Genomic DNA, 27,412 nt, shown 5'->3' with positions numbered 1-27,412 from the left:
GCAACTCCAAAACACAGTTCCCAGGCTGACTGGCTTCTCAGCTCCAACATACGGATTGAACTGGGACATTGACTAGGACCCTCTGCTCATAACTTTGAAGAGACCCCGTGAAAGAGGCAGTGAGGGAAGTTTTTCCCAGTCCTGTGCCATCCTTCCCCAACATGTGCACCGGGGGGTGTGCCAAGATCCTGGGGAGCACCCTCATTCTGCTTTCCATGATTGCCTTCCTGGCTAACATCCTTTTGTTCTTCCCTGGAGGAAAAGAGATAGACAACATCAATCACCTTTCCCAAGAGGTCTGGTTTTTCGGAGGAATATTAGGAAGTGGGTTCTTGGTGAGTATTAAAATCCCCTGAAGGAGATTTTCACCCCATTCTTCCAAAATTGGGCACTTATTAACCAGGAAGATGCTTAGTTGCTAACAAAAGCCTAAGCATTGCTTGATGAAAAGTCAGTGCCTTATTGTTCCTTCTCCATTAGGGCCTACGAGGACCTGTTTGCTGTATCACTAGGTCATTTAAACTTGGTCTGGCGGTTCTCATGGGCCAATTAAGCTCCAGGAACCAAACTGAAGGTCACAGAATTTCTCAATTCAGACAAGAGAGGGTGCTAGGGGGAGGAGGAGGGGGGGTGGAAATACACTTTATAGCAAATTGATTGACTGAACCACCAAGAGAAATAGGTGTCAGAGGATTCTTCTTCCACTCGTGCATGAAGGCTTCCTTGTTCCTGTTTCCAGTAGAGACTGGGAGCTTCTGCTTTAGAGAGAGATCCTTATCATGACAATCCAGGACACCTGTTTGTTTTCTTTTCCTAACCCACCATCTAAATGGAGACTGGGGGTGTCAGAGGTTGCAATCTTGGTCCATTGAAACTGCAGTTAAGTCAAATGACATCAAAATACTCCGTAACACTGGTCCACCCCACCAGCCACGCTCTGTCATTCCTGCCATAACCTTCAGCCACCAAGTCCCACATCATGGCTGTGGCTCCTCACACAGCCAGGCAGGTGGGGGCCTTGCTTTCACACCCAGACCCATTCTGAGGTGCTTCTCTTGCTGACAGATGCTCCTTCCTGCTAACTTGTTCTTGGACCTGAAGTACAATGACTGCTGTGGGTGCTGTGGCAACGAGAGGTGTGGGAAGAGATTTGCGGTGAGTTACCAGGGGGGCAGACACCATAATTATTCCCAGGTACACTGTCCCCTCCTGCTGGACATCTCAAGGGGTGCAGAGGAGTAACCAGCCCCAAGCAGGACTCTGGGGACAGCTGGTGCAGGGATAAAGATGTAATTCTTCCTGTGGATGGAAAGTAACTATAACGATACATTTAAGATGCCACCTCCGATTTCACAAACAAGCAGAGATGTCAGAGCTGGAGGGCTGCAGTGGAGCCATATAAAGAACCAGGCTGGGAAGGCAGAGATGGGGAGTGGCCCTCTCCTCCAGCCATGGGAGGCCCTGAGACCCTAGGCAAGTCATTTCCTTCTCTGGTCCATCTGTAAAGAGGGGTTGGAAAGATAACAAATGGTAACCTCCTCTCCCCTTTAGCCCCCTAAATTCCCCATGCACACCACTGCCAGTTCACTATCTCAGTGCCCAGCTCTTTCCACTTCTCCCTGCATTTTGCCTCAGGACTTCTTCCTTATGCAGCCATCCATATTTTCACAGACAGGCAGAGAGATTAGGCCTCCCTGTTCCTCTCAGGGTGGGAAGAATTATGGGATGTAAGGTCGGGTCCCATTTTCACAGCTGGCCAAGTCTCTGTCCTTCTCTCTGCCTCCCTTTGCTTACCTGTAATATGAGGAAGTTGGACTAGATCATAATTTCCCAATTTAGGACACGCTTTGCTGGTATTCAGATGTGCTATATTTTTCAATAGCATGGCAGGTTACCCCCTTTTCAATTTTCCTTCAATCCTTTAAGTCTATCACGAAAAAGAAAATCTTACTTTGGTGGAACAAAGTTCTTACTATTCCTAACCCCTCATGACCTCCTTTTCTAAGAAAAGAACAAGCCCCCAGCTCCAGGATTGCCAGCAAATTAACAAAGAATGATATTGTGCTCTGTTTGCTAAAGATCCTAGCTTTTCATGCAGATGATGATATGAATGAATGAAAGAGAGGGTTGACTTAAAGAAAAGTATTAGGAGATCAATACACTGATGTGGCAAAGATGAAGGTAGAACTGGAATGAAGGAGGGGTGAGGAGTAAGGCCAACTCCTGCTCCCATCTCCTGAGGTTCAGTTGTCCACCTCAGAGACTTGAGAGCCCAGTGATGAACTATACCTTAACTTCTTCAAGGGAAAGCTATCTGTTCTGAAATAAAATCATGTCATCATTGTTTCTCTCCACATTTGCTCATTTATTGAATCAAACAATACTTACTGAGCACATATGAAGGGCTGAGGCTGGTGCACAGAACATAGCACACGGATTTTCATGGGAGATGAAAGATCATTCAAAGAAAACGTTCTCACCTTCGTAACACCATCACGAGTCCCAAGTAAGCATTAATTATTATAATAGTCTTTAAATCTCATTTACAAAAAGATGTAAAATAACCACAATTTATGTGATCTATATATATATATATATATATATATATATATATATATATATATATATATATGCCTAATACGCTAATTGTCCCTCTGACCATTCAACCGTTCAACCAGTCACTATGATGTGCCCTGACCACCAGGGAGCAGATGCTCCGACTGGCAGGTTAGCTTGCTGCTGGGGTCCAGCTGATCAGGACTGGGAGAGACAAGACAGACACGCCCTGGAGCCCTCCTGTGGTCCCTCTGACAGTCCCTCCCTGGCCCTGATCATGCACTAGTGGGGTCCCTTGGCCTGACCTGTGTCGTCTCCCAATTCACAGGCCAGGCTGAGGGACCCGACTGGTGCACTAATCCGTGCACTGGGACTCTAGTATAATTATATTACATGTGTAATATATACAGTAGGTCCTCAGGTTACGTCGGAGATCTGTTCCTACAGCGCCACGTAACTCAATTTTCACTGTAAGTCGGAACCCACCTACATAAGCACCTATGTCACTCACATGGAGCACATACACAGCAGCAATGAAGTGAAATGGTAAAAAAAAAAAAAAAAAATTAAAAGAAAGATAAGAATTCCTGACCTTTACTTGTGGTAAATAAATAATAAAAAACATAAAGCACATATGTACATATATCGAAATGATAGAACATTTTTTTTATAAATAAATGGGAGATGGCTACGTAACCACGAAACGACATACATCAAGTCCGACATAACCGAGGACTGCCTGTAATGTGATATTTTTATATTAATAAGATAGGAAGAAATACATAACTCATTTTCCCCTTGAAATGTAATCTTGTACAATGTGGAAGATTTGGGGGAATAAGTTGAAGGTGAGAATTTGGGGAGGGGGAAGCAATTAAGGATATTGAGTGAAAAGAAAAGAAGACTCATTGTTTAACAGTCTACCGGCTCATTCCTTGGTATTGAATAGAGGTGAAGACTAACCTGTTAAAACAAGGTTGTTTTTTTTTTAATCTTTATTGTTGAGATTATTATAGATGTCCCTCTTTTTTTTCCCCATAGCTCCCCTCCACCTGGTTGCCACTCCACCTTAGGCCCTTGCCACCCTATTGTCTGTGTCCATAGGTATTGCATGCATGCATATATGATCTTTTTCTAATCTCTTCCCGCACCCTCTTGTGCCGCGCCAGCACAGCCAAGGGTTCGGCGAGCCTGAGCGGGGGTGACGAAGGATGGAGAAATGATAGACAAAGAGAAAAATCTGGGTCTAGGTGGATCTTTCTGTGCCTGGCTGAGGCCACAGAACAGATCCAGACTGCAAAGCTGAGGCTTTATTTATAATCAGGGACAAACAAGGTAATCTACAATGTTGTTGTAAGTTTCACTTGTTTTGGCAGCACTTGCTGCCCCTCCCACAGCCCACTAGCTACCCAGGAAAGATCTAGGGAGAAGTTACAAGATCAAGCTTAATTATGCTTAGAGGACTGTGACCTCCAAGCTGGGACTTGTTTGTGACTTTGCCAGCAGGTCAGTCCGAGGCTTAACCCTATAACCGCTCCCTACATCTCACCCTTTCTTTTAAATTTAAGCTACTAATAATGGAAGTAAAATTTAAACATCAAGAACAAATTTCTGATTATTAAAACATTAACAAAACAATGTCAATGCAAAACCCAATAACAAAACAATGCAAATGCAAAACCCAGACATGGCTATTAATAAAACAATGCCAATGCAACACAACAATAATGCCAATGCAACACAACAATAATGAAATCAAACTACAGTAACATTTTCCTACTAAATGAAAGTTTCTTTTGCTGATTTACTCAAGAGTCCTCGGACTTGGCTGTGCAAGAGTTTGCAGAAGACTGGCAGCTAACCAATGCTAGCAGGGCCAGAAACATGGTTGAGGGAGTAGCTTCTACTTCCTGCTTTTCTGCCATCTGCTGGGCCTAGGTTGTTAACTTCTTCAGCTGACCCCATGTTGGCACCTCGGTCTCTTGCGAGCCTTCGTCATCTTCCTTTTCCACTTTGCTGTCATCGGGGCAACTTTCAGTCTTTTGAACGATGGGACAAGGAGCTTCTCTGGGTCCATTGTGGTGATGCACGTAACACTCTGGCACCCAAATTGGCTGCACTGCTCCTTCTGGAAAGATATAAACACAACCTCTTCCCCACATCATTACTGGATCTGGTCCAAACCATTGTCCAGTTTGTGCATACCTTCCATCGGGCTAACCCCGTGGAGGCTATTGTACAGGAGGTCTGATGCCTTTCGGCTGCTGTACGACCCTCTGCATCGCAGTTCAAACAATTTAAAGTATAAAGAACATGACTGAGTTTGTTTTGAGGTGACACATAAAATCTATCTCCATCTCCCCCTCTCTGTTTTAGTAATTGCATTTTTAGAGGCCAAAACCTTCATAATATTTAAAATACATCTATTAATCTCTATTTAATAAGGCTTTCCATGCAATTTCAAGTATATTAAGAGTCTCATACTCTACCAACTGAGCTAGCCGGGTGTGGTCAATTTCAAGTATATTAGATCTGTTAAATTTAAAAAGACTTCCTTAAAGAAAAGAGAATAAATTTCTTGTATTACTCCGGGCCCTTGGAGCTTTCCAAGAATCATCTCTGTTAAAGCCTTGAAATTTTAACATGAAAAAAACCCATCAAATATATATATCCATATATGATTTAAATATTATAATACCTTTTATAATTATCTTAAGATAATTAGATTTTAAACTAGTTTTTGCATAGAAAAATTTTGGTTGGGATCACAGAATTAATCCTCTTTTTTAATTAGACCAATAATAAGCAACTTATTTTGAATTCCTAATTATTAGAGAAAACACAACATTTTACTTTCTCAAAAATAAATTCTTATACTTTAGACATTTACCACAACTATATAATTTCTCCCAATTTAATTTGCACTTTGAACTTTTAAAGCTGGCAGGACAAATATATTTAGCATTTCCTAGATGAAATGAATAACACTTTATATTTTTAAGAAAAATACAAGACATAGATTCAATTCTGTCCTCTAGGTTTTTTATGAGGCAAATTTAAACTTTACTTTTTATTTGCCAGTGGCTCTGGAAAACCAGGTTTGGAGACTCAAATCCAATTTCAATTATTTTAAGGCATTTACTTTGGATAAATTCTATAACAGAGAATTTACTGGTTTTCTTGAAGGCCATAAAAGTTAACTTTTTAACAAGGTTCATTAGCATTTTGAAAATTACTCTTTATTATGGAAATGCGAATACTGTTGCTGGAATTAGCTTGAATTTCTTTGGAGAAGACTTTTTCGCTGTTTTTCTTAGGAAAGAAAAAAAAACAGTTCTGGGTTTTTCATTTTCTATAGCTTTTGCAGAGAGATTCCAGCTTAAGACAATCTAAATGTCCAAAATTGGACTATGCGCACATTCTGTCTTACAGCTAGGTTCTCTCCCCAGGAGTACAGAAATTCCAGACACATTTCTAAATTTTTAAGGCTTTTTTATGGCGAGAAAGGAAATTTTAAATTAGCATACTGAGAGAGTGGGCTTCCATATTGGATCACCAAGTGTTTCCCTTCCCCCACATCCTGCTTACTTCAGGGGAAGTTTCAGCAACAGATCTTAAATTTTTTCTTTCTTTTTTGCTTTCCAAAATAATAACTAATCACCCAATTTGGCCAAGATTTGCATTTCCCTGCCACTTTCCTCCACTCCCCTTCTGTAGTGGGCTCTAGGCAGTCCCGAATCAGGGACCACAGACTGAAAGCAGAGGCAGGCATTTCCTCTGGACCTTCAGCTATATAACGATCACGAAGTTGTTTTCCTACCTTCTCCCATGCCTCTATATTTAAAACCATGGGCAAGTTTTCCAAAAAATCGAAAAGCTGTTCATACCTCACAGAACAGCCCCTTGCTTAGAGCATAGCCTTAAGCATGGATATGCATACATTCTTTCCCTGCGATCCTGAATTTCCCATGTTTTACACCTAGTCTAGTACAGTACCCCTTCCTTACTTACTGCGTGCGCACGCCTTAGGGGCTCCTTTCACCTGACAATTGAAGTTCCCTCACACTCAGGTCCGCATTGAGTGCCGCTTGTGCTGCACTCAGCCCCAAGTTGGGCGCCACTTGTTCCACGCCAGCACAGCCAAGGGTTCAGCGAGCCTGAGCGGGGGCAATGAAGGATGGAGAAATGATAGACAAAGAGAAAAAGCTGGGTCTAGGTGGATCTTCTGTGCCTTGCTGAGGCCACAGAACAGATCCAGACTGCAAAGCTGAGGCTTTATTTATAATCAGAGACAAACAAGGTAATCTACAATGTTGTTGTAATTTTCACTTGTTTTGGCAGCACTTGCTGCCCCTCCCACAGCCCACTAGCTACCCAGGAAAGATCTAGGGAGCAGTCACAAGATCAAGCTTAATTATGCTTAGAGGACTGTGTCCTCCAAGCTGGGACTTGTTTGTGACTTTGCCAGCAGGTCAGCCGAGGCTTAACCCTATAACTGCTCCCTACACCCTCCCACACCCCCTTCCCTCTGAGAATCATCAGTCCGTTCCATTTCTATACCCCTGCTTCTATTCCATTCACCCGTTTATTCTGTTCCTCAGATTTTTTATTCATTTGATTTTTAGATTCACTTGATAGTTACTTATTTATTGTCACTTTGTTCATAATTTTTTATCTTTACCTTTTTCTTCTTCCTCCTTATCTTAAAGAATACCCTTCAGCATTTCATATAATACTGGTTTGGTGGTGATGAACTTCATTAGCTTTTTCTTTTCTGTGAAGCTCTTTATCTGACCTTCAATCTAAATGATAGCTTTGCTGGGTAGAGTATTCTTGGTTGTAGGTTCTTGCTATTCATCACTTTGAATATTTCTTGCCACTCCCTTCTGGCCTGCATAGTTTCTGTTGAGAAATCAGCTGACAGTCATATGGGTACTCCCTTGTAGGTAACTAATTGTTTTTTCTTGCTGCTTTTAAGCAAGAATTCTCTCTTTGTCTTTTGCTCTTGGCATTTTAATTATGATGTATCTTAGTGTGGTCCTCTTTGTATTCCTCTTGTTTGGGGTTCTATGCGCTTCCTGGACTTGTAAGTCTATTTCTTTCACCAGGTAGGGGAAGTTTTCTGTCATTATTTCTTCAAATAGGTTTTCAATATCTTGCTCTCTCTCTTCTTCTGGCACCCCTATAATTTAGATGTTGGTACCCTTGTAGTTGTCCCAGAGGCTCCTTACACTATCTTCATATTTTTTTATTATTTTTTCTTTTTGCTCTTCTGGTTAGGTGTTTTTTGCTTCCTCATACTTCAAATCATTGACTTGATTCTTGGTATCCTCTAATCTACTATTGAATTCCTATATATTATTCTTTATTTCACTCAGTGTATGCTTAATTTCTGACTAGTCCTTTTCCATTTTTTTGGCATTCTCACTAAGATCCTTGAAGGTCTCACTAAGTTCCTCGAAGGTTTCTAGATGATTCTTGAGTAACCTTATAACTATGGTTTTGAACTCTATATCCAGTAGTTTGCTTTCTTCCATTTCTTTCATTTGGGACATGTTTCTTTGTCTTCACATTTTGGGTGCTTCCCTGGTTTGTTTCTATGTATTGGGTAGCTGCTAAGTCTCCTTGAGTTGATAGAGTGGCCTTGTGTAGTAGGTGTCCTATAGGGCCCAGTGGCTCAGCCTCCCCAATCACCTGAGGTGGACACTCTTGGTGCACACCTTGTGAGCTGTGTTGTAGTTGAGCCTTGATTGCCATTGGTATCACTGGGAGGAATTGACCTCCAGGCCAACTGGCTGTGGGGACCCACTGCAATTACAGTGGGAGAGTTGCTGTGTAGGAGATAACCTTATGAGGCAAGACTTGCTTCAGTGGGGCTCTGGTGCTCACTGAGTCTGCCCCTTGTGTGTGTCACTTATGGTTGTGAAGAGTTATAACCTGGTACGGTCTCACACTGACCACTGGGTACACTGGCTCTTGGATCTCCATGGAGGTGCAAAGTCAGCCACTGCCTGGGGCCACCCAGCAGGAGCTACAGAGAGATCTGCAGATTCCTCCTCTTAGAATCAGGTTTGGAAGTGCCCAGATGAGGCCCAGCTATGAAGCAAGGCAGGCTGGTGCTGGTGCCAGCCTTGGGCCTTTTATTGATCGCTTTGGGGCTCCCTAACCCAGATGCAGCTTGTTTGATGGGCTTTAGGCTGAGAAAGGACAGGCCATTCATATTCAAAAGCTGCTGTGCACAGCTTGGGTGGGTTTGTACATTGGGTGGGGTGAGGTCTCAGGGAATCTCCAGGGTGGAGTGAACAGAAATGTCTGCCAGTCAGCACCGGGGAGGTCCCAACACGGGAACAATGGCCACTGCAAGCACCTCTGTCTGGAAGAAAGCCACTCCCGAGTTCCTGCCCGATGCCAGACAGTCCAGTTTCTCCCCATACGTGTCTGGGTCCCCAGAGCCTCGCCTGGCACTGGAGCTCAGAGCAAGCGGGAGCTTGTAAATTCAGTTCAAGGTGCTGGCTTTTTAAGAGCAGCTGGGTCTTTATCAGCCTGTGTCACTCAGCTCCAATCTGCACTGGTTTTTACAGTCTGAAGTTCTTACTGCCTGTAGGACTTCTTTCCCCAGCCCTGGAACCCCGGGCTGGGGGTCTGGTGTGGCACTGGAACTCCTTGCTCCTCCAGGTGACCTCCAAAGAGGCAATCTCCCTCCCGATTAAAAAAATGACACGCCCAGATGCCGGACCAGCCCATTCCACGCCTCCACACCTCTTACCAGTCTCAATGCACTTTCTTCTTTACCTCTCTAGTTGTAGTACTTCCACTCAGCCAGCTTTCCTATGGTTCTGGATGATAGTTGTTCTATATTTTAATTGTAATTTTGATGTGTTTGTGGGAGGCAGCAAGTACAGATGTTTACCTATGCCACCATCTTGGTTCCTCTCAAAACAAGGATTTTTTTTAATCTTTTGTTTTTAGATTTATATACAACCTTAGTGAGATGTGAAATAACATTCAAGTATCATACAGAACTTGTTTTTGATTAGATTTAAGTGCAGTCCAAAAGGAATGCTGAGAAATCATGCTTTTACGAGTCCAATTGAGTCAAATATGATCTAAAACATTTGCTCTGCCCAATTCTAGTTGTCCATCTGAGCTCCCTAAACTCCCTCGTCCACATACCGGGTTGGGATCTGCCCTTGGTGTGAGTTGAGGATGACACCTTCAAATGACTGTCCAGCTGTCCACAAGGCCAATGCCCATCAAAGGAACAGCCAAGCCAGTCTGTAAACCCAGCCACAGCTGCCCTGGACCAGGGACCACCACCCTCCAAGTGGCCAGAAGCATCTGTTTTTGTTTTGTTTGTTTGGAATTGACTGCCAACTTTTCAAAATAGAGTTCACTAAAGTTTGTAGACACCTTACTTCTTTTTCAAAAAGTACGGTACTGCAGGGCCTGCATGTTAGCACAGTGGCCTACACTGGGCAAGGCTGAGCCCTTCGTTAGCAGCCCCACCCCACCCCTAGGAGCCATTGCATCATGCCTTGCTCTGGAGCCAGGTTCCCTTTTGTTCTGAGAATCTGGACAAAGCAGCAACCATTCTATAAAGACAGGTATCCACAAACATTTGTCAGGCAAAGACATGTTGGCTGGAAGCCAGGTCTCCTCAGACTCCCAAACTATCCTATGTAATAAAAGGCCAGAGACCATAACGGCATCACAACCATAACGACCGTTAGGCCAGAATCACCACGGCCCCTCGTGGGGCTGGCCCCACCTACCAGCAAGCAGTTAGGGGTTATCAGGCAGGCAGACCAGCGGTTAGGGGTGATCAGGTAAGCAGGCAAGTGGTTAGGGGCGATCAGGTAGGCAGGCCAGCAGTTAGGAGTGATCAGGTAGGCAGACGGCCCCTTACAGGGCCGGCTCTGCCCCCCAGGAAGCAGTTAGGGATTATCAGGTAGGCAGGCCAGTGGTTACGGGTGATTGGGTAGGCAGACAGCCCCTTGTTGGGCTGTCCCTGCCCCCAATCAAGCAGTTAGGGGAGATTAGGCAGGCAGAGTGGTTAGGGGTGATCAGGCAGGCAGGGGAGCAGTTAGGGGTATCAGGCAGGCAGGCAGGCAGAGGGGTTAGGGGGTATCAGGCAGGCAGGCAGGCAGGTGAGCGGTTAGGAGCCAGTGGTCCCGGATTGTGAAGGGGATGTCTAGATTGGAGAGGGTGCAGGCCAGGCTGAGGGACACCCCCCTCCATGCACGAATTTCATGCACTGGGCCTCTAGTCTTCCGATAAATACGATCTTTTGTTGACCTTAAAAAAATAGATAGTCTATTTCTCCAGCAAAATGGGATTATTTGGAAACAACAAAAAGTTGCAACTCGAGACATGCAGTTTAATGGTGAACCACGTGCAAGTCCCAAGAAACAAAGGAGAGGACCCTCTTTTCTGGAGAAAGGCTGTTGGAAGAGCTCTTGTAAACAGTTCTTACTGACGGCTCCATGGTCGAAGTAGGGCTTAAAAGCTCCCCCCAGCCTCCTGACTTCAATTTAAAGGAAGTTTCTCTTTATTATTTTATACTTTCTTTTCAATTACAGCAAATTTAGATACTCTAAGATTCTTAATCAGTAGTTTAATAACTCCTGACTAATAATTAAAACTCAAATAAAGTAAGCAAAAAGATGTTTTCTTATATGCTGTTTTAGTTCTGTGAGAGAACCAATACCATCCACAGGGCAACTTGAGAATAAGAATATCTGGTGTTAGTGTCATGGGTGTGCATGTATTTGAATAGTGGGAGTTACAGGACATTAGACTGGGAGGGAGGAGACCCAGATTCATAGTCTAGCTCAGCCCGTTCTAGACATGCAACACAAGAAAGTCCCAAATTAAGAGCATGGGCTTTGGAAGCAGTGTCCAGAGACTCAGCCCCATCTTATAGCTTCACTATTTGACTTAGAGCAATGATCTTAAGTTCTAGTTGTCTCAGCTTTCTCTGGAAAGTGTACATTATACTACCCACATCACAGGTGTGTTAAGAGGACTAAATGAGATTATGCATCTAAGGCTCTGATGGAATGAAGCTAGTTGTATTAGTTAGAAAGTGAGGTGCTTGCAGTAGATGATTATTGAAATCTTTTTTACAAAAATATAATTATAAGAATATTTAACCATTTATGTAGTGGCGATTCTGGCTTTGAAACACTTTTGACCACTTTTAAGATGTTAGAAACCCTCCCTTTATAGAATCTGTTTTTCGTTGAGACACCCACTCTGGCATGAAGGACCACACATCAGCAGGTATTTCCAGACCATTCAGAGCTGCTCTGAAAGGCGAGACATGGCATTAGCGGACACTGACCTCAGTGGAAGTTCTCAATGGCTGCACTGGGGTGATCTGGCCATTCCTAGAGGGACACCATCTGGTCTAACTGAACAGCGATTTGGATGGAGCATGAAGGTGGCTCAGAGACAGAGAAGCTAGATAAGCTCTCTCCAAACTGGAGCAGCATATCCCCAAGGGTGTTGTTGCAAGAACTCACAAAAAAAATTATAAGCTCCATGAGATTGGAAAACTCTGTAAATTACCATATGTACCCCAATATAAGGCAATAATTAACATAAACCCAAATCTCAGTTTCCCATAAAGACGTTTCAAAATAAGCTCTTAACTAAGATTAATATATAAACTTTCAGTGACATATGCCTATTTTAAATTACGTTATATAAAATATAAGTTTTCTCCTTCCTCCGAGCAGTGGAGCAAAGCTTGTTCCTCTCCCACTCAGCCACGCAGGTTGAATTGACCAAAGCAATGGCTATGGAGAAGCCTAGTCCCCTGCTGGTCGGGCGGGAATTCGTGAGACAGTATTACACACTGCTGAACCAGGCCACAGACATGCTGCACAGATTTTATGGAAAGAACTCTTCTTATGTCCACGGGGGATTGGATTCAAATGGAAAGCCAGCAGATGCAGTCTACGGACAGAAAGAAATCCATAGGAAAGTGTTGTCACAGAACTTCACCAATTGCCACACTAAGATTCGCCATGTTGATGCTCATGCCACTTTGAATGATGGTGTGGTGGTCCAGGTGATGGGATTGCTCTTCAATAACAACCAGGCTTTGAAGAGATTCATGCAGACATTTGTCCTTGCTGCTGAGGGCTCTGTTGCAAATAAGTTCTACATTCACAATGATATCTTCAGATACCAAGATGAGGTCTTTGGTGGCTTTGTCACTGAGCCTCAGGAGGAATCTGAGGAAGAAGTAGAGGAACCTGAAGAAAGACAGCAAACACCAGAAGTGGTACCTGATGATTCTGGAACTTTCTATGATCAGACTGTCAGCAATGACTTGGAAGAACATTTACAGGAACCTGTTGCTGAACCTGAGCCTGATCCTGAACCAGAACTGGAGCAAGAACTTGTATCTGAAATCCAAGAGGAGAAGTGTGAGCCAGTATTGGAGGAAACTGCTCCTGAGGATGCTCAGAAGAGTTCTTCTCCAGCACCACAGACATCGCTCAGACAGCGCAGGAAGACTTGAGGATATTTACCTGGGCATCTGTGACCAGTAAGAACCTTCCACCCAGTGGAGCTGTTCCAGTTACTGGGATACCACCTCATGTTGTTAAAGTACCAGCTTCACAGCCTCGCCCAGAGTCTAAGCCTGAATCTCAGATTCCACCGCAGCGGCCTCAGAGGGATCAAAGAGTTCGAGAACAATGGATAAATATTCCTTCCCAGAGGGGACCTAGACCAATCCTTGAGGCTGGTGAGCAAGGCGATGTTGAACCGCGAAGAATCGTGAGACACCCTGACAGTCACCAACTCTTCATTGGCAATCTGCCTCATGAGATCGACAAGTCAGAGCTTAAAGATTTCTTTCAAAATTATGGGAATGTGGTGGAGCTGCGCATTAACAGTGGTGGGAAATTACCCAATGTTGGTTTCGTTGTGTTTGATGATTCTGAGCCTGTCCTAAAGGTCCTTAGCAACAGGACCATCATGTTCAGGGGTGAGGTCCGTCTGAATGTGGAAGAGAAGAAGAATCGAGCTGCCCGGGAAGGAGACTGGCGAGATAACCGCTTGCAGGGACCTGGAGGCCCTCGCGGTGGGCTGGGTGGTGGAATGAGAGGCCTTCCCCATGGAGGCATGGTGCAGAAACCAGGATTTGGAGTGGGAAGGGGAATTGCTCCAAGGCAGTGCATTGATCTTCACTGATCTTCACGCAGCAGTACAAACCCCATTCCTGCAGAATGGTGATTTCTTCAACCATCCTTTGGTATCTTGCAGTATGACCCTGGTCTCTTATAAACTGCTTAAGTTTGTACAATTAAAATAAAATAAAATAAAATAAAATAAAATAAAATATAAAATAATTTTACTATATTGATTTTTGAAGTATGACTGTTCCCTCCAGACATCTAATTTTTACAACAGACCTTTAGGTAGGCTTTATGGCCCATTTTATAGATGAGAAAACTAAGACTCTGAGGAAATACATTATGCAGAGTCATCACAGAGAAAAGTAGCAAAGCTGAGATTTGAGCCTGAGTCCGCTGACTTTTAAAATCATGTGCTTTGCAGTACACCTTCATGTGAGCAAAGTAAAGCAATAGAGGTGATAATTTTATGACTCTACTTTCAAAATTATTAATGTCTCCACACTACTCTTTTATTACTGTTTAGAATGGAAATTGCATCTCTGGGCCTAATTTTTTTTTGTATCTGTAAGAAACAGCTGAATGGGCTTTAGGATTCTTTATGCCTTTCATCCTATATAATAAAAGCCTAATATGCTAAGTGTCCAGTCATCCGTTCAACCAATCAAAGAGTAATATGCTAATGATATGCTAAGGCCACTCAACTGCTTGCTCTGATGTGCACTGACCACCAGGGGGCAGACGCTCCAACCGGTAGGTTAGCTTGCTGCTGGGGTCCGGCCAATCAGGACTGAGTGAGACAGGCCAGACACACCCTGTAGCCCTCCTGCGGTCCCTCCCTGGCCCCAATCATGCACCCTCTCACAATCCGGGACCCTTCAGGGGATGTTGGAGAGCCGGTTTTAGCCAATCCCACCGGCAAGGCCGAGGGACCTCACTGGTGCATGAATTCATGCACCGGGCCTCTAGTGTTAACAGGCATATAATTCTATTTTGATTTTATGATTAAATAAAAAGAAAGATGCTAGTAATCTCTGTTATATAAAAACATTTGAAAGAACTAGAATGTTGGGCTTGTTTAACTCAAAGAAGAGAAAACTTTTAGATAGTGGAAGGGGAGGAGTTATGTTAAATGCAAAACATGTTTAAGATATTAAAAGGTCTGCAGATATTTCAAAGGCTGCTACCACATGGAAGAGAGGTTGGACTTAATGATTTCGATCTCAAGGAGAATTTTTAGACTTCCGATTTTTCTCATAAGCAGAGCCTGTGTGCTACAGGACACCAAAATCATTATAGGAGACCCCAGAGGCCCCATCTTTGGAAAGACTGACATCTGCCTGTAACGTCTCGTAGCTACCCGTGCTCAACAGCAGGCTAGTTAGGTGTGCTGAGAACAACCTGTGGACCAACTTAAGAACCTAACTGTCTCTCTTATTCTCTTTCAGATGTTCTCCTCCATAATATTTGCTGGGATTGGATTCTTGGGTGCTGGGTACTCATTTGTCATCTCAATCATCTCAGTCAGGCGTGGTCCTAAATGTCTCATGGATGATAACGAGTGGGGCTACCCCTTCCATGACGGGTAAGGTACATCCTGCAGTGCCCGTTTGTCACCACAAGGGGCACAGTCAGATAAATGGCCAAAGGGGAGACACTGCATTTGTCCTGTCGTCTTTTTCTTTTAATTGAATTTATTAGGGTGACAGTGATTAATAAAATCATATAGTTTTCAGGTGTACAATTCTATAATACATCATCTTTATATTATATTGTGGGCTCAACACCCCAAATCAAGTCTCCTTCCATCACCATATACCCTTCTTAACCTCCATACCGCCCCCTTTCCCTCTGGTAATCACCATACTGTTGTTTGTGTCTATGAGGTGTTTTTTTATTTTTTAGCTTAATCCCTTCACCTTTTACACCCATCCCCACAACCACCCTCCTCTCTGACAGCTGTCAGTCTGTTCTCTATCTTTGAGTCCATTTCTATTTTGTTTGTTTACCTAGTGTTTTATAAATTAGATTCCACATATGAATAAAATCATATGGTACTTGTCTTTCTCTGATTGGCTTATTTCCTTAGCATAATGCTCTCCAGGTCCATCCATGCTATTGCAGAGAGTAAGATTTCCTTCTTTTCTTATGGCCAAGTAGTATTCCATTATATAAATATACCAGGGCTTTTTTTATCCACTCATCTACTGATGGGCACTTGGGTTGTTTTCAGATCTTGGCTATTGTAAATAACACTGCTATGAACATAGGGGTGCATATATTCTTTAGAATTAGTGTTTCGGGGTCTTCAGATATATTTCCAGAAATGGGATTGCTGGGTCAAAAGGCAGTTCCATTTTAAATTATTTGAGGAAACTTCATACTGTTTCCCATAGTGGCTGCAACAGTCTGCATTCCCACACAGTGCACAATGGTTCCCTTTTCCCCATATCCTCACCAGCACTTGTTGGTTAATTTGTTGATAATAGCCATTAGGACAGGTGTGAAGTGATAGCTCATTGTGATTTTAATTTGCACTTCTCTGATGATTAGTGATGTTGAGCATCTTTTCCTGTCATCTTAATTTGCAAGTCTCAGGCATGTTGCTCTGTGAGGCACAACTGGAGCGTGGACTTAAGTTGCACAAGATCTCACCTCTAACTGCTGCTTTGACAGAGACCAGGAAAAATCATGAAAGAGGCCACCTCATCTGGCCTGAGGGAAGGAGATTTGCGGAGTCTCCACTGACATTCAAAGTTTATTAGCAAACACATGAGACAACTAACAATATTAATAAACAAAGTACTGGCTTCCATTGCAAATCTTATAACAAAAAAACAAGAATGATTACTCACTGCCCAGCCTGTGTGGCTCAGAGGTTAAGCATCGATCCATGAATCAAAAGGTCTCTGGTTTGATTTTGAGTCAGAGTACATTCCCAGGTTGCAGGCTCTATTCCCAGTAGGGGCATGAAGCAAACATCTGATCAATGATGTTTCTCTCTCATCAATATTTCTTTTTTATTTTATTATATTTGATAGCATTTTAGTGACTTTTTATCTTTCCATATTCTGTAACATGGTTACAATACTTTATAATTCTTTTTTAAATTTTATTTTATTGTTTAAAGTATTACAAGTAGTAGTACATATGTCTCCTTTTTTTCCCCATTGACCTTCCCCTAGCCTCCCCTACCCCCTGCACATGCCCTCACCTCACCCCAATGTCTTGCATCCATTGGTTATGCTTATATGCATGCATACAAGTCCTTCCGTTGATCTCGTACCCCGCCCTACCCTCTCCTACCTTCCTGCTGTAGTTTGACAGTCTGTTCGATGCTTCTCTGCCTCTGTATTTATTTTAGTTCATCAGTTTATAATGGTCTTGATTATCCATAAATGAGTGACATCATGTGGTATTTTTCTTTCACTAACTGGCTTATTTCACTTAACATAATGCTCTCTGGTTCCATCCATGCTGTTACAAATGGTAAGAATTCCTTCTTTTTTATAACAGGGTAGTATTCCATTGTGTACCATAGTTTTCTAATCCATTCATCTGCTGATGGGCATTTAGGCTATTTCCAAATCTGGGCTATTGTAAATTGTGCTGCTATGAACATAGGGGTGCATATATCCTTTCTGATTGGTGTTTCTGTTTCCTTGGGATATATTCCTATAAGTGGTATTACTGGGTTAAATGGCAGTTCCATTTTTACATTTTTTGAGGAAACTCCATACTGCTTTCCACAGTGGCTGCACCAGTCTGCATTCCCACCAGCAGTGAAGGAGGGTTCCTTTTTCTCCGCATCCTCTCCAGCACTTGCCATTTGTTGATTTGTTGATGATAGCCATTCTGACAGGTGTGAGATGGTACCTCATTGTTTTCATTTGCATCTCTAGGATAATTAGTGACTTTGAGCATGTTTTCATATGTCTCTTGGCTTTCTGAATATCCTTAGAAAAGTGTCTCTTTAGGTCTTTTGACCATTTTTTGATTGGATTCTTTATCTTCCTTTAGTTAAGTTGTATGAGTTCCCTGTAAATGTTGGAGATTAAACCCTTATCAGAGATAATATTGGCAAATATGTTCTCCCATGCAGTGGGCTTTCCTGTTGTTTTGCTGATGGTTTCTTTTGCTGTGCAGAAGCTTTTTATTTTGATGTAGTCCCATTTGTTTATTTTCTCCTTAGTTTCCATTGCCCTAGGAGCTTTATTGGTAAAGATATTGCTATGACAGATGTCTGCTATTTTGCTGCTTATGGCTTCTTCTAAGATTTTTATGATTTCCCATCTTACGTTTAAGTCCTTTGTCCATTTTGAGTTTATTTTTCTGTATGGTGTAAGTTGGTGGTCTAGTTTCATTTTTTTGCAAGTATCTGTCCAGTTTTCCCAACACCATTTATTGAAGTGACTGTCTTGACTCCACTGTATGCTCTTTCCTCCTTTGTCAAATATTAATTGAGCATAACTGCTTGTGTTGATTTCTGAATTCTCTGTTCTGTTCCACTGGTCTATATGTCTGTTCTTGTACCAGTTCCAGGCAGTTTTGAGAACAATGGCTTTGTAGTATAGCTTGATATCTGGTATTGTGATCCCTCTAACATTGTTCTTCTTTCTCAAGATAGCTGCAGCTATTCTGGGTCTTTTTTTATTCCAGATGAATTTTGGGGAAATTTGTTCTAGGTCTTTGAAGTATGCCATTGGTATTTTAATGGGGATTGCATTGAATCTATAGATTGCTTTGGGTAGTATGGACATATTAATGATATTGATTCTACCAATCCATAAACATGGTATATTCTTCCATTTGTTTGTGTCTTTCTCTATCTCTTTTTTCAGCATCCTGAAATTTTCTGAGTACAGGTCCTTTATCTCTTTGGTTAAGTTTATTCCTAGGCATCTTAATTTTTTTGTTGCAATGGTAAATGGGATTGCTTTTTAAATTTCTCTTTCTGTGAGTTCATTATTGGTGTATAGACAAGCTATAGACTTCTGGGTGTTAATTTTGTATCCTGCTACATTGCCGAATTCATTTATCAAGTCAAGTAGTTTTTTGATGGAGTCTTTGGGATTTTCTTTGTACAATATCATGTCATCTGCGAATAAGGACAGTTTTACTTCTTCTTTTCCAATTTGGATGCCTTTTATTTCTTCTTCTTTTCTGATCGCTATGGCCAGCACTTCCAGTACTATGTGGAACAGGAGTGGTGAAAGTGGGCATGCCTGTCTTGTCCTTGTTCTTAGGGGAAATGGTTTTAATTTTTACCCATTGAGTATGATGTTGGCTGTGGGTTTGTCATATATAGCTTTTATTATGTTGCGGTATGATCCTTCTAGTCCCACCTTGCTGAGAGTTTTTATCAAGAAAGGGTGTTGGATTTTGTCAAATGCTTTTTCTGCATCAATGAATATGATTATATGGTTTTTATCTCTCAGTTTGTTTATGTGGTGTATTACATTTATTGATTTGCAGATATTGTAGCATCTTGCATCCCCGGAATAAGTCCCACTTGGTCATGGTGTATGATCTTTCTAATGTAATGCTGGATTCGATTTGCTAAAATTTTGTTGAGGATTTTGGCATCTATGTTCATGAGGGATATTGGCCTGTAATTCTCTTTCTTTGTATTGTCTTTATCTGGTTTTGGGATAGGGTAATGCTGGCTCGTAGAAAGAGCTTGGAAGTGTGTCTTCCTCTTGAGTTTTTTGGAATAGTCGGAGGAAGATAGGTTTGTTTTATTTCTCCTTTGAATGTTAGATAACACTCCCCTGTGAAGCTGTCTGTTCCCAGGCTTTTGTTTGTTGGACTTTTTTTATTACTGCTTCAATTTCCTCCATGGTTATCGGCCTATTCAGATTTTTTTATTCCTCCTGGTTGAGTTTTGGATGGTAGTATTTTTCTAGGAATATGTCCATTTCTCGAGGTTGACCTGTTTGTTGGAGTAGAGTTGCTCATAGTATTTTTTACGATTCTTCAAATTTCTCTGGGGTCTGTTGTTATTTCACTCTCATCAATATTTCTGTCTCTCTACCTTTTCCCTTCCTCTCTCTCTCTAAAAATCAATAAAACATACTTTAGCCCTAGCCAGCTTGGCTCAGTGGATAGAGCGTCGGCCTGCAGACTAAGGGGTCCGGGGTTCAATTCCGGTCAGGGGCATATACCTTGGTTGCGGGCACATCCCCAGTAGGCAGTGTGCAGGAGGCAGCTGATTGATGTTTCTCTCTCATCCACGTTTCTAACTATCCCTTTCCCTTCCTCTCTGTAAAAATTCAATAAATTATATATATTTTAAAAACATACTTTAAAAGAAAAAAACAATAATACTAACTGGGCTCAAAGTTTCACTAATACTCCAAATGGTCTATAACTAAACAGATATTTAAGGTGCAAATTTAGAGCTAATGACATTGATAACATTGTAGATTCTTCATGAGAGTCAATGTTAATAGAAATCTTTAAAATAACACTTCATATTTCTATGGTGATTTGTGGTTTATAAAAATAAAAATAAAACTTTTTAAAACACATTTATTATTTAATATCCATAACAACCCCAAAGGGTAATTTACTTCCAACCAAGACAGGCTTAAGAAATTTGACTTGCTCAAAGTCAGACTGCCAACTGGGGGCAGAGGCACAACTCAAATTCACATCTTCTAACTTCCAGGCTCAGTCTCCTCATATTACACATTCTTTGCCTCCACACTGCACTGTCCAATATGGTAGCCAGTAGCCACACGTAGTTATTTAAATTTAAATTCATGTAAATGAAATAGAGTTAAAAACTCCTCAGTCACATTAGTCATCTTTCAAATACTCAGTGGCCACACATGGCTGGTAGTGACTGTATTGAATATGACAGACACAAGGCGGTTCCACCGTCACAGCCAGCCTACCAGACACTGCTGCGTGGACTCGAACCTCCACGAGGGCTGGGACCACTTCTGCCCTGTTCTCCACTGCAGCCCCTCCGCCCAGCACAGTGACTGACGCACCGGGAGGGTCAGGAAAGGTGGTTGTTAGTCCTCCTGCACGTGGAGGATGGGTTCATTACTAGAAAATCTATAAGGCACTCGTTTATTAACTCAAACCCCTTTATTAATTTACAGTGAAAAGTTAAGAACCCAGAGCAGGCTTCAGGCAGGGGAGGTGGCGGTACTGGTGCTGTTGTGACCTGAGGTCGAGTGTGTTCACAAGTTTCACATAAAATATCCCCACCCTTCTCTATAGCTAAACAGGAATATGTGGCCTCTAACATCCTCATACCACAGGCAGGGATGCCCAAATTTACTGTGAAAAGCCCCCTCATCTCACAGAGGACTGCTGGGGCCCTTGGCCATTCAGTTGTCTTGCCTGAGCATAGCATTCAGACTTCAGAAGGCTGAGCATCTCCTGAGGTTCTTCCCCTGATGGCTCCCTCTCTCCCACATGGGGGTGTGGCTGAGAACGACAGATTGTCTTCTTCCAAGGACCCTTTTCTGATTGTTTCTAACTACAGCATCAGCGCAGCACTAAACAGGTTTTTCTATTTATTGTGTTATGTGAATGATACTATCCTTGATGAAACTTAAAATGATTTAGAGGAAATCTATGTCTAAAAAAAAGAGGGGGAAAAGGAAACACAACAGACTCAAAGTCACACTCCCAGGCAGTACATTGGTCTCAGTACATTAAGGGCCAAGCACATCCCCTGGCACACTCACGCCCTGCTTGTGAAGCAATGGTCCCGTACCCAGTTCTCATGAACTCACTTTAGAGAGTGGAAAAGTCCTTTTTTAAAAGTTTTGCTACAGGTAACTATGCCTTTATTGATTCTGTGATTTAACTCAATCTTCTCAGGCACTCACATGAAGATACAGACACTCACATGAAGATATCAAGATTTATCATGATATGAATAAATCTTGATTAACATACCATTAGAGACATACATATGTATTTTATCCATCATATTTCAAATAGCCCCAGGAAATATACTTTCTTAAATAGAGGGATTTGTGTAATGGTTAAGAGCATTGGCTTTGAAGTCAGACAGACCTCAGATCAAATCCAGGCACTCCCATTTCTAGCCTCAACTTTTTAATCCGCGGTGGGTGTATGTTCATTCATTCTGTGACTGTTTCCTGAAGGCGACTCTATGGCAGGTCTTGTTCAAGGAGAGCAGCACGTCCTGTTAGGCTGGGAAGGTGATGTAAAGCAGCTGGCCCTGGGCCCGGAACACAGGCAGGGCACAGTAGGTGCAAGCTGCTGTTACTTATGGAAACTCCCTGTGCTGGAACTGGGGACAGACACAGGGGCCATGGTCTCTGTCCTTGTGAGTGTACAATCCGAAGAGAAGACAGACAGATGCCCAGACGATGACACAGAATGCTGGGAAGCACAGAAGGGGACCGAAACCAGGCAGAGTGGCCAGTGAGGCAGTGGGATTCCCCTGCCCTTCCTTCAGCTGCAAGAAGTGAGTTGCATGAACTCCATGCGGCTCCATTCCGATGTTGATGGCTTACTGCTGCTCCATGGGAATGCCCTTCCCAAGAGCAGGATGCTGTCAAACTCCAGCTCAGTAAACTGGGTGTCCACTGCCTCAGCTCCCCTTGCTTCACAGGGTGTGGAAACATGACCAGCCCCCAGGTCCAAGGAATATGAGGTTGGAGAGTTGGGCATCTCTGAGAGTCTCAGAACCTGGGAGTTTGGGGGATGGGAGAAGGGCCTGGACTGGCACGTGTGGTGGTTTGTGAGTGGGACTGAAAGGACTGCTCCAGGCACCAAACTCAATCCTTGCTTCCAAGTTCCCCGCTGAGCTGATCTCACCACCAGGAGGTGCTAAAGGCATAGTTACCTGTAGAAAAACTTTTTAAAAAGTACTTTTCCACTCTCTAAAGTGAGTGCATGAGAGCTGGGTATGGGAACATCGCTTCACAAGCAGGGCTTGAGTGTGCCCACTGCACACACCTTCAGAAGAGGGAAGAACTCAGGACTGCCAATCACTTTATCTCAGGGTTTTCTCTTTACCAAATGTGCCTGGAAAATATTGTCTCCCTGTAACTCCCTGTCATCATCAAGTTTAAAAACTGTAAAGAGGGATAGGACTACATGGAGAAATGCAGAACAGAAAGACGAGTGTTTAAAAAATAGTAAGTACTGAAAAGAGGTCTTACACAACAATACGTACAGTGTGGGATCCCAGTGACTTCTCACAACTGAGAGGTTGGTTTTAGCCTCTTTTATAGAGGAAGAAACTGGTACTGCCACTGGGAAAGGGATAAGCAACTTGTATGAGGAATACACGCTAGTGAGAGGAATGCTTGTATTCAAACCCAAGTCCATCGAAATCCAAAATACCAGACTTTCCTTTAGACCAGACAGCTCAGATTAAGTGAAATAATAATACTAGCATTTATTGAGACGTACTATATGCCAGACACTGTCCTAAGCACTCTACTAGTATTAACACATTTAATCACAATAATTCTATGATTTCATAGATAATGTTGTTCCCATTTTACAGATAAGTCGCACAGCTAGTGAGCAGCTAGAACATGTGCTTTTATGGAAAGGTCCATCGATGCTATGAACAATGTTTTATCTTTAAAGCAAGAGGAAATGCCCTTTCTTTTGTTCTTTCCACTGTTAAATGCCAAGATAACTTCTGTCATTGCAAACATTTTTCAAATTTTTACACAGAATGTATTAAATAAGTGTGTACTGATTACAAAAAGATTCATCATGTCAAAAAGGTCTAAAACCAATAAGGTGGGTGTTGACTTAGTAGCCACATGCAGATGGTTTCCCATTGAGGCCTTGGGAGGATAGGGGAGGCATAAAGGCAGAGGGGCAGACCAATCTGTGGCTCTGAGAATGTGAGAGGAAGGATAATGACCCAAAGATCTGAACGTTTTCCTGTGTTTGGCGTTGAAGACAGCGTGCTTCACTTTCCTCCTTCACGGCATGACTCCCGTTGTCGCGCAGTGGACTCCCTACACACAGAGTTTGTAAATGTATTGCAGTTCTCCTATTTCAAAGTTTTTATAAAATACACTAGAGGCCCGGTGCACGAATTCATGCACCAGTGGGGTCCCTCAACCTGTCCTGAGGGATCGGGCTGAAACCGGCTCTCCAACATCCCCCAAAGGGTCCTGGATTGCGAGAGGGTGCAGGCCAGGCTGAGGGACCTCACTGGTGCATGATCGGGGCCCGGGAGGGACGCAGGAGGTTGGGCAGCCGGGGAGGGACCACGGGAGGGCTCCAGGGCTTGTCCAGCCTGTCTCACTCAGTCCCGGTTGGCCGTACTCCAGCAGCAAGCTAACCTACCTGTCGGAGTGTCTGCCCCCTGGTGGTCAGTGCACGTCATAGTGACTGGTTGACGGGTCAACTATGCAAATAGACCGAACAGCAGAACAACTGATCAACCAGTCGCTATGATGTGCACTGACCACCATGGGGTGCGCGTGGAATATGGTGGGCGTTGGCAGAAGGTGCAGAGTGCAGAACATGATGGGCATCAGCTGTGGCAAGATGGAGCAGGTAAGCTGGGGCACCAGACCAAGGTGGGGCACCAGTCGCTGTCATCGGGGTGAGCCTCTGGTGGTTACTGAAAATTCTTTGCTCCCCCATGCCACAGTCCCGCTAGGCACTCACACCTGCTGCTGGCACTGGCCCCGCTCACACTTGCAACCAGAGCCACCGCTCACATCCGCTGCTGGCGCCTGGCGCCCGTCCTGATCTCTTGGTGCCATCAGCAGGTGCGAGTGGGGGCTGCCGGCCCTGATCGCCCCTAAGGGTTTCTCCACCTCTTCCTGCTCCTGAAGGGTGATCGGGGCAGCAGCCACCACTTGCACCTGCTTCTGGCTCTGGCCCCAGTCACTCTGTGCCATCAGCGGTTGTAAGCGGGGCCAGCATCATCAGCACCAGCATGTGAAAGCAGAGGTGGGAGCGGGGCTGCCAGCAGAAGGGGGGCCAGGGGCCGTGTGGGAGGGGCACGGTGGGGTCATGGAGGATGGGCCAAGGCCCACTCCTGTGCCCACTGCAGCCTCACGGCCCACAGTTCCTTTCAAGATGCACGAATTTGTGCACTGGGCCCCTAGTCTATAATAATCTATAATAATAAAAGCGTAATATGCTAATTAGACCAGACAGCTGAACAATCTTCTGGACGTCATTCCAGATGAAGCCATGGCAGCAGAGGCCAAAGCAGAGTGGTTAGGGGCAACCAGGCAGGCAGGCGAGTGGTTAGGGGTGATCAGGCAGGCAGGTGAGTGGTTGGAGGATCAGGCAGGAAGGCAAGTGGTTAGGGGCGATCAGGCAGGCAGGCAAGTGGTTAGGGACAATCAGGCAGGCAGGCAAGTGGTTAGGGACAATCAGGCAGGCAGGCAAGTGGTTTGGGGCAATCAGGCAGGCAGGCAGAGGTGGCAAGGGGTGATCAGGCAGGCAGGCAAGCAGTTAGGGGCATCAGGCAGGCAGGTGAGCAGTTAGGGGTAATCAGGCAGGCAGGAGAGCGGTTACAGGTGATCAGGTAGGCAGGCGACTAGTTAGGGGTGATCAGGCAGGCAGACGAGTGGTTAGGGGCAATGAAGAAGGCAGGCAGAGTGGTTAGGGGTGATCAGGCAGGCAGGCAGGAGAGTGGTTAGAAGTCAGTGGTCCCGGATTGTGAGAGGGATGTCCGGCTGCCTGTTTAGGCCCGATCCGGCACGAATTTTGTGCACTGGTCCTCTAGTTATTAGCATATTATGCTTTGATTGGTTGAACAGTCGACCAGACACTCCAGCATATTAGGCTTTTGTTATCCTAATATATAAAAAGCCAGGGGCCATCACAACCTAAATGACCAAATGGACGACCAAACAGGAGGCTGCATGGGGCAACCAGGCCATCAGGGGGGAAGTGAGGGATGACCAAACAACTGGGCCCTGGGCCCTGGCCGGGGCATGGCGGCAGAAGGGAGCTCTGGGCCCTGGCCGGGGCAGGGTGGAACTCTGGGTCTCCTGTGATCAGGGACATGGCCAGCCTTCAAAACCAGGGCCCAGAGCTCCCTGTCACCGCCGCACCCCAGCCAGGGCTCAGAGCTCCCTCCCTCCAGGGCGAGGCGGCAGAAGGGAGCTCTGGGGTCCAGCCGGGGCAGGGCGGAACTCTGGGTCTCCTGTGATCAGGGGCATGGTCGGCCTTCAAACCCGGGGCCCAGAGCTCCCTGTGGTCACTGCACCCCAGCAGGGGCTCAGAGTTCCCTTCCACCGCCCGCCGCACCCCGGCAGGGGGGAGCAGTTAGGGGCGACCAGGCCAGTGGGGGGGGGCAGTGAGGGGCGACCAGGCCGGCAGGGGGGGGGCAGTGAAGGGCTATCAGGCTGGCAAGCAGGTAAGCGGTTAGGAGCCAGTGGTCCAGAATTGTGAGAGGGATGTCCCAGATTGAAGAGGGTGCAGGCTAGGCTGAGGAGAACCCCCCACCTCCGTGCACGAATTTTGTGCACCCGGCCTCTAGTATAGGATATTAAGGCAGCAGATTACTTAGTGCTTCTAGTTAATTAAATCTTTTTATAAGTGGAATTCCCACGTGTTGACAAAAATACAGGCAGTCCCCAGGTTATGTCAGAGATCCATTCCTATGGCGTGACATAACTCGATTTTTGCCATAAGTCGGAACCCACCTACATAAGCACCTACGTCACTCACATGGAGCACATACACAGCAGTAATGAAGTGAAACAGTAAAAAAAATTTAAAAGAAAGATAACAATTCCTGATCTTTACTAGTGGTAAATAAATAATAAAAAACATAAAGCACATATGTACATATGTCGAAATGATGGAACTTTTTTTTTTTATAAATACTGTAAATGGGAGATGGCGACGTAACCACGAAACAACATAAGTTGAGTCCGACGTAACCCGAGGACTGCCTGTATACTTGAGTCAAATTCACAATTTGGTGAGAATTAGGCCTTTAAGAAAGACAAGCTCTCCCCTTTAACTATGTGACACGATTATACTTTACATGGCTTCAGATGGCCACTAGACATGGCAGAATTGTGTCAAATGTCCAAATGGTCCCAAATCACAGTAGGTAGGACCACCCAGGTGGTGAGATTCTGTTCCTGGAGTGTCTTCATTTTCCTGGCTCCCCAATCGATACTGAATTTACCCATCCTCTCCGTCAGCTCACAAAGGTCACTCTGTCACTTAGCTCTGTGACCTATGGGAACTCACTTAACCTCTCTGTGCCTCAATGTCTTTATTTGTGAAAAAGAATAAAAGAAGCCTAAGGCTTCTATAAGAAATAAAATAGGTAAAAAGTAAAATATTTGGAACAGAGTTTAACACATAGTATATAGTATATAGTCTATAGAAACGTTAGGTATTGTTAAAAATATGGGTATTATGTGATATATTTCTTATTGAGATTATGCTTTGGATAAAAAGTATTTCAAAAGAAAAATCACTATTGTGACTTTCTAGTCTAGGTATTGCCTACATTTTACAGCTGTTTCCTTTCTTTCCCATGCCCCTGACAGGGATTACCTCAATGATGAATCCTTATGGAGCAAGTGCCACAAGCCTGAAAACGTGGTGTCCTGGAATCTGACCCTCTTCTCCATCCTGCTCATCATAGCAGTGTTCCAGATGCTTCTTTGCACCATCCAGGTGGTTAACGGCCTCCTGGGGACCCTGTGTGGAGACTGCTGCGGGGTAAGTTGAGATCTTTGTCCTTACTCCTC

At 44.0% G+C, this 27,412-nt stretch overlaps 3 protein-coding genes across 3 annotated transcripts in view; 2 read left to right on the top strand and 1 right to left on the bottom strand.

Annotated features, from left to right (window-relative positions):
* Window positions 1-27,412, bottom strand: part of WWTR1 (WW domain containing transcription regulator 1) — a 204,243-nt gene that overhangs the window by 1,192 nt on the left and 175,639 nt on the right. The window lies entirely within an intron of this gene.
* LOC307095071 (transmembrane 4 L6 family member 4-like) lies at window positions 1-27,412 on the top strand. Its single transcript, XM_079764240.1, has 4 exons — window positions 1-335; window positions 1,066-1,155; window positions 15,155-15,291; window positions 27,209-27,412. Exons 1-4 carry the CDS (start codon window positions 162-164, stop codon window positions 27,390-27,392), a joined length of 585 nt encoding a protein of 194 aa, XP_079620366.1. The 5' UTR covers window positions 1-161; the 3' UTR covers window positions 27,393-27,412.
* On the top strand, window positions 12,282-13,764 carry LOC307097239 (ras GTPase-activating protein-binding protein 1-like; the record flags this gene model as incomplete). Its single annotated transcript, XM_079767242.1, is given in 2 exon segments — window positions 12,282-13,052; window positions 13,055-13,764. Coding segments are annotated over 2 exon segments (1,410 nt in total). The 5' UTR covers window positions 12,282-12,352.

This window comes from Cnephaeus nilssonii (genome assembly GCF_951640355.1).
Source record: "Cnephaeus nilssonii genome assembly, chromosome: 3".
Lineage (NCBI taxonomy): Eukaryota > Metazoa > Chordata > Mammalia > Chiroptera > Vespertilionidae > Cnephaeus > Cnephaeus nilssonii.
The sequence above is the reverse complement of the archived record's forward strand: the minus strand, read 5'-3'. Positions and strand labels throughout refer to the sequence as shown.

Excerpts from the sequence above, each read along its gene's own strand:
- LOC307095071 (XM_079764240.1), top strand. The coding sequence starts at position 162 with ATGTGCACCGGGGGGTGTGCCAAGATCCTGGGGAGCACCCTCATTCTG. Across the intron at positions 336-1,065 it reads TATTAGGAAGTGGGTTCTTG|ATGCTCCTTCCTGCTAACTT; the intron begins GTGAGTATTAAA and ends TCTTGCTGACAG. Across the intron at positions 15,292-27,208 it reads GGCTACCCCTTCCATGACGG|GGATTACCTCAATGATGAAT; the intron begins GTAAGGTACATC and ends TGCCCCTGACAG.